At 48.5% G+C, this 6,434-nt stretch overlaps 1 protein-coding gene across 5 annotated transcripts; it reads left to right on the plus strand.

Annotated features, from left to right (window-relative positions):
* Window positions 1-1,801: 1,801 nt before the first annotated feature.
* LOC119328722 (protein IQ-DOMAIN 1-like) lies at window positions 1,802-5,710 on the plus strand. Of its 5 annotated transcripts, none has more exons than XM_037601691.1 (6): window positions 1,802-2,142; window positions 2,872-3,030; window positions 4,198-4,341; window positions 4,443-4,670; window positions 4,795-4,908; window positions 4,996-5,710. In XM_037601691.1, exons 2-6 carry the CDS (start codon window positions 2,956-2,958, stop codon window positions 5,416-5,418), a joined length of 984 nt encoding a protein of 327 aa, XP_037457588.1. In that variant the 5' UTR covers window positions 1,802-2,142; window positions 2,872-2,955; the 3' UTR covers window positions 5,419-5,710. The 5 variants fall into 5 exon arrangements, with proteins under 5 accessions (XP_037457588.1, XP_037457592.1, XP_037457591.1 ...); XM_037601695.1 differs by having other exon boundaries at window positions 4,201-4,341; XM_037601694.1 differs by having other exon boundaries at window positions 2,890-3,030.
* The last annotated feature ends 724 nt before the right edge of the window (window positions 5,711-6,434 follow it).

The following is a 6,434-nucleotide window of genomic DNA, read 5'->3' on the forward strand; positions in this document are numbered from 1 at the left end:
ATTTTGTGTATGTAGAAGTTTAGTTGGATTTTCTGTCCCGAGCTCAAATCACCGGATGAAAAGTAAAATCCAATAAAATAGTAAACCAAAACTTTGTCGATGGACATCAATATATATTCAAACATCATGCAAAGTTCCACCTAGAAAAGACATCCGTGGAGGCCTGTAAAAAATGCCATCATAATTTTGTACAACCTTTTTCACATTTCTTTGTCACGATGTCACTATTCACATCCCCACAGGACATATTTTGTATATACTCTTGCTGTTGTCGTGTCATTTCTTCGAAAACCACTAAAACAATGCCGGGTTCACAAAAAGGAGAATAAAAAGCCCAGCAAAATCAGATATCGTTATGTCTTGGGAGGCGCACTTTGCATACAAAATAGGCATTGCTAGATACTCCCTCGGTAAAGAAGAACCTAAACGCTCTTGTATTTTCTTTATAGAGGGAGTACAAAAAAATTGCCCATGGTCTCTTGAAAATCATGTTTCTTTTCCCCAAAGGAAATCATGATTTTTATAGTGCAAGTTTGAAACTGATGGAGTAAAATATGTGTATACCGGAGGGTGGCATGGCAAACGTGCGACCAACCACGCATCCGGGCGGGGGCGGGGTGAGTGAGTGGCACGCGCGGTGAGACCAGACCAGACGGTCCGCCCCTTCCGGATCGGCTCCCCGGTCGCTTTTGGAGCCAGCCAACTAGGCAAGCCAAGCCACGCCACCACGCACGGTAGGAGAGACAGAGGGAGAGCAACGCCAACGTACCAACCGTTGGGAGGGATCCAACGTGCGCAGCTCTCCTCATCTTATCCACCCTACTTCGGTACTTCCTCCTGCCAAACACTAGCATAGGATTCTACTACAACTATAGAGAGAAAAAAGAATCACATAGCTTGTGGTAACCTATGAAAAAGGGCAGTCTTGTGTGTGGGAGATACATCCAAACACTCCGAGCTGGATTATCCACCTTGGATCCGTTAATTCCCTTCTTTATCTCCGCATACACAACTTTGACCGTTGGCTTGCAAAACGATCTTATATTCTAAAATGAAGAGAGTACTTTTTACTACATGTATATAGCAGCGAGGATCGATTAAATAAAATTTCTAAATTACGATTTACACGAATATAACGACAATGCAAATCTCATCCCCGCTCTCGCAATTTAGGGCGGTGGGGGGAGATCTTCTCCCTCGGTCAGAGTTTCTAGGGCGTGCGCAGGTTCTAGCCCTCAATCCGGGAGACAATATGCGCGCTATTTAGTTCCATTAATAAGTAACATAAAGTGAGGACATAAGACCCGCACTCACCCTACCGAGCCTGGAAAGAGGGAGTATGTACATCGAGAGCCGAGTACCCTGCAGAGCCGTGAAGTGCAAAATCGTATTCCCTCCGTCCCATAATATAAATTGAGGATTCTTCAACATGGTACGCGCGCCGGCGGGACAACAGATATATATAACCGTAGAAGATCCGTGGCTGGCCTCCTCTGGTGAAGTGGATCCCCTGCCTTGCAAGTCAATTGGAAAGTTACCGCTTGTCCCCCACTCTCATTGACAGCAAGATCACTAGATCAGGACAAGAAAAATATTTAAAACTAGTAGTACTCCACCGCAATAAAGGCATTTTACAAAAAAAAGGCAGCCCCAGTGCATGCAGCTCCCGCTTGCGCAGGGTCTGGTGAAGGGTCCGATCACTTTGGGTCTATTGTAGGCAGCCTTTCCCTGAAAAAGAGAAGCGAGTCAGCAGAGCCATCAAAGGGCCGGGGCGTGCGCGTGGGCGTCGCGACGACGGTGGAGGTGCTTGGGTGGAGCACACTGGCAGCCAGCCTCCCTCCTTTCGATCTCAACTTACACCCTCCTCAACGCCAACTCCAAGGCAAGGCAAGGCAGGCGCAGAGAAGGAGAAGAGAACCCTGCACCTTTCCACCTTCCCTCCCCCCTCCCCTCCGTCTCCCCCACGCGACCGCACGAGGTGCAGGACGGGATCCGTCCGTTGCTTCCCACGGCCGCCTCCGTTCCGTGGACTCCACCGCGCCCGCCGTCCGTCCGTCCGTCCCTGAAAGCAACGCCTGATCGGATTCACGAGGGGGTCGACTGCCGCTGCTCCGCGACGGCCACCACCGCCACCTGCCGCAGGTACCACCGCGACTACTTAGCTCCTGCTCCGCTCCCCGCTCCTCTCTTCTTTCCCCTGCCTCTCGGGCTGTTTGTTTGGTGGTCTCCGCCCCGTCCTACACGCCGTGCGTGAGTGCGTGCGAATGGGGGAGCGGCGGGCTGGGCGAGCCATGCGTCCGATTTGATGCGATTTGGTTCTGGAGAGCTTGGTCGGGTGCGAGGAGGAAGAAAGCCCCGATCTTTCGTCCAGGGCCCGAGAGATTTCCGTTGGGTGGGTGGGTTCTTCTCGGGTTCTGCTCTGATTTGCTGCCCCTGTCAATTGTTTTATTCGATTCGAGTTGACCCGCCATCCTCGTTCAATTTCTGCATAGTACTACTACCACTGCAGTTTTTTCTTGAGATTTTGGAGAATTAAAAGGCTTCTCTTTCTCCGTTTCTCATGCTCCCGCTGCTGCCGTTGCATGCTCCTAGTAGCAGCAATTCAGAAACCCTGCGTGCGATTTCCTGTTTACTGTCTAGATAGCTGACATGAGTCTCAGAGAGATTCAGTTCAGGACACTGAACTTGTTCATCGGCTGCACTAGCACTAGCAGTTTCCATCCAAGCCATGTTTGTCTTCCTACAATAGAATAAGTGAATACCCATTCAAGCCCATGTTGCACCATCTTGGAGATGCTGTGACTTTTTTGTCTCACCCCAAATAAATCCTGCAGATATAATTTACTCTCCTTTCCCTTTCATGTGATCCAGGCAAGGGAATTTTCAAAGGAGAAATCTGAAGAGCACACAAACTTCGTCTCCTGAGCTGAACTCCTGGTCGACGAAGCAGAAGCCATGGGGTCAGGGGACTGGTTCAAGACCATCATCAGCAAGAAGAAGTCGAAACGGGGCAAGTCAAAGCACGCAAAGGTACCCCCTCCATGCCTCCACCCACATCAACATGCCCCCTTTCTTTTCTTTACCACTCTCCAGAATCCAAGAAAAATATTATTACCATCAATCTTTAAATTTCCCTTTACCCCAACCTTCCACACCACACCCTGACTCACCCTGGCCCCCTTGCATGCCTTCGAAGCAACCTGAGATGAAAGAAAAAGATGCCATCGGTTTCATTCCACATCATATTCCATCATTATTCGGCAGCGAGGGCCAGGGCAGACAAACTGCACCGCTTTGTGCTGCTACAACTTGGTGACTTGTCGCTGTGGCAATCATAATGGAGGAAAGTAAGAAAGCCTTGGTTTGTTTTGCCGGTGGCAATAGTGGGAAAGGTGTCGTCGATGCTGACTCGTAGCACAGTTTCTCTGTCGAGTTGGGTGCTGGCTTGGATTTTGGGATGGGAACCATGCCTGCTTGCCTGCGTGCCTTGCAGAGTTTTGGTGAGCTACTGCTATCTGCATCTGACCTTGCCCACTGGCTTCAGGACGTCTGAAATCGTCAGCATAGGTGTTGGATACTGTGATACTAGATGAGTTATGTCATCTATGTTGATATTTTGTGTGATATGGTTGGGGAAAACTGAAAGCCATGACCATTCTTTGCTATGCAATTAATCAACAACATTTTGGGTCAGATTAAGTTTCTGAATTTTCAGAAACTTGTGTTCCTTAGAAAAGAAGTACCCCGCGAGTTACGGTGTGGATGTACAAATGTCACTTTTGGACGTTGTTCATTGGACTGGTCTGTGAGAGTAACTTGACTGCTGAAATGGGTCCAGAGAAAAAAGACTGTTGACTGTTGAATTGGTCCTTCGTAGCTTCTTTTTTTTCTGCCACGTCGATTTCGATATGCCGATTGACCTAACATCCCTTGACCCATTCCTTGTGATACAAAATAGGTGGTCTAAATTAGAATGAACTCTGGTACAAATTGGCTGTTCTAGTAAACGCTACTGACTACATTCCATTCTGGTCAACATTTACAATGAAACTTTTGTTGCTATTGTATATGTCATACCAGCTACAGTCGTGTTATTGGTTTTCACCTGGACATCTGAACATCCTCGATGAATTAAGCCATAAACATTTACAAAAGATTAAATTGTGCATTCATCCTGACATGCTTCCTTTTACATAGAAGGTTGCTGCGCAACGCAATGGAGCCAACCTGCCGCAGCAAAAGCCCAGCAACGCTCCTTCTTCCAGCAGCGACCCTGAAGACAACGCAGCACTGGAAGACTGGGCAGCTACCCGGATTCAGAACGCGTTTCGGCGCCACAAGGTAATATCGACAATCTACAGCAAAAACTTCATTTCTACTGTTTGATTGAGCGAATAGGTAACATATTGCATTTTCCCTACATAATCACCACTTAAATGCAGGCAAGGAGGACGCTCCGTTGCCTGAGGGGAGTTAAAAGACTGCGCATTGTTGGCCAGAGCAATCCAGTTACCAAGCAGACCAGTGCCACACTGAGCTACATACAGTCTTGGAACAAGTTACAGGCTGAGCTAAGAAACCGGCGTGCTTTCATGGTCACCGAAGGGCGCAACAGGAAGAAGAAGCAAGAGAATCAGGTCAAACTTGACGCGAAACTCCAGAATCTGCAGGTAATTCTCTTTCTTGCGCCAACTCTGTTTCTTCATCAGAAAGTTGCCCATTGGTTAACTTTACTAGGGACAAGAGTATGAGTTCCTTGACATTTTATCTTGCTCATCGGCATGTTTTTATCAGGTTGCGTGGAATGGAGGCTCGAATACCATGGATGAAATAGTTGCCAGGATACATCTAAGGGAAGAAGCAGCAGTAAAGCGTGAGCGAGCCATGGCATATGCGTTTAACCATCAGGTTCATACTGGCTACTAATTCTCACACCGCAGCACATTATTTTGCAACAGTTCATGCCTAAAGATTGTAACAACTTCCCTTTTGCAGTGGAGGGCAAAGTCTGCCACAAGCCAAGGAAATTTCAACTATGGGGTCGGGAACGGTGGCTGGGGCTGGAGCTGGATGGACCGCTGGATCGCTGCACGGCCATGGGAGCCCCGATCCATGGTCACTTCTGAAAACCCGAAGAAGGGACAATCAAAGAAAGACAACACCAGCACAAACCAGTCAGCTCTGAAATTACAAGGTGCAATCAGTCTAAGCAACAATACCAGTGACCGGAAAGTTCCCAAGAAGAAGTCATCTCCCTCTCCTGATAAGAAGAAACCGGTAGCGAAAACGGAGCAGAAACCAGTAGCGAAAACAGAGCAGAAACCAAAGGCGGCAGGCCCTCCCAAGGCGAAGTCGAAGGACATGAAGAGGAACCAAGAGAAGCAGCAACAACCCGCGGTTCCTGCGATCACTGCTTGAAACCCGCGGCGAAAAGGTTACCGGAGACGTTGTATGATACATCCTGTGAAGTTTCTCTTTTCTTTTACACTCTTATGTGGTTTGTCTCTTACATTGCTGTTTTATCGGAACAAGAAGTGACCAATGTAGAATGTGTTTGGTTTGCGCGATTGCACACATACCTAATGAGAGTGGTTTTTGGTTAGGACTAGGATCTCTACTGTGCGCATTGTATGCGGGTGTGTAATATGATGCCATCTCTGTCTGCTGGGCTGAAATGGTTCTGTTGGAACAAAAGTTCAAGTTCCATCTCTGTTCATGACAAAATTTTAACTTCTTGGTTGTAAGTGTGTAACATATTGTTGCAGGTGATCGACCATATATCAGACAAAGGACTGAAGGTGCCGGGGACATGATTTTTCTGATAAACCTTTGCTAAGCAACACAAGTCTTCAAATTCAAAGTGCATCTACTTCCACATTCTCATATAGTCTGACTAAACCAGCTTGTGTATACCTAGAGCATTTGGAATTTTCTCTTCTTTCCATGTTTTGCACAGTTTCCAGAGCGCGCCGGTGAGGCACCGACCCCAGGGAAGAACCACCGCCCAGCTTTGTACTTCCCCGGCGAACCACCGACGGGGCGTTGAAACAGCACCTTCTGCTCCTCCATGGAATACACGCCCCAAATGCTGTTGCTGTAGGAATGCTTGTCGAGCTCGCTCACAAAGTAGATGCAGTTGGCCCTGCACCCCGGCGTCTCGGATGCGCGCACTGCCAACGATGATTGCTCGCTCACGAACAGCGCCCGGTCATCGGCGAGCCTCTCCACTTTCACCCACCGTGTCACCTTGACATCCAGCGTGTACACCTCGAAGCCACCGACGGATTTGGGGCATCCGGGTTCTTGTGGTGCGAGCACCATACCAACGAACATGACCTCCCCTTCTGACACGAGCAGGTGGTTGTTGGTGTCGCGCAGGTAGGTGTACCCAGGGATCGAGGAGTACTGCTTGAGAATGCTCGGCGCACGGAGCC

The sequence above is a fragment of the Triticum dicoccoides genome, chromosome 7A (genome assembly GCF_002162155.2).
Source record: "Triticum dicoccoides isolate Atlit2015 ecotype Zavitan chromosome 7A, WEW_v2.0, whole genome shotgun sequence".
NCBI classification, from domain to species: domain Eukaryota; kingdom Viridiplantae; phylum Streptophyta; class Magnoliopsida; order Poales; family Poaceae; genus Triticum; species Triticum dicoccoides.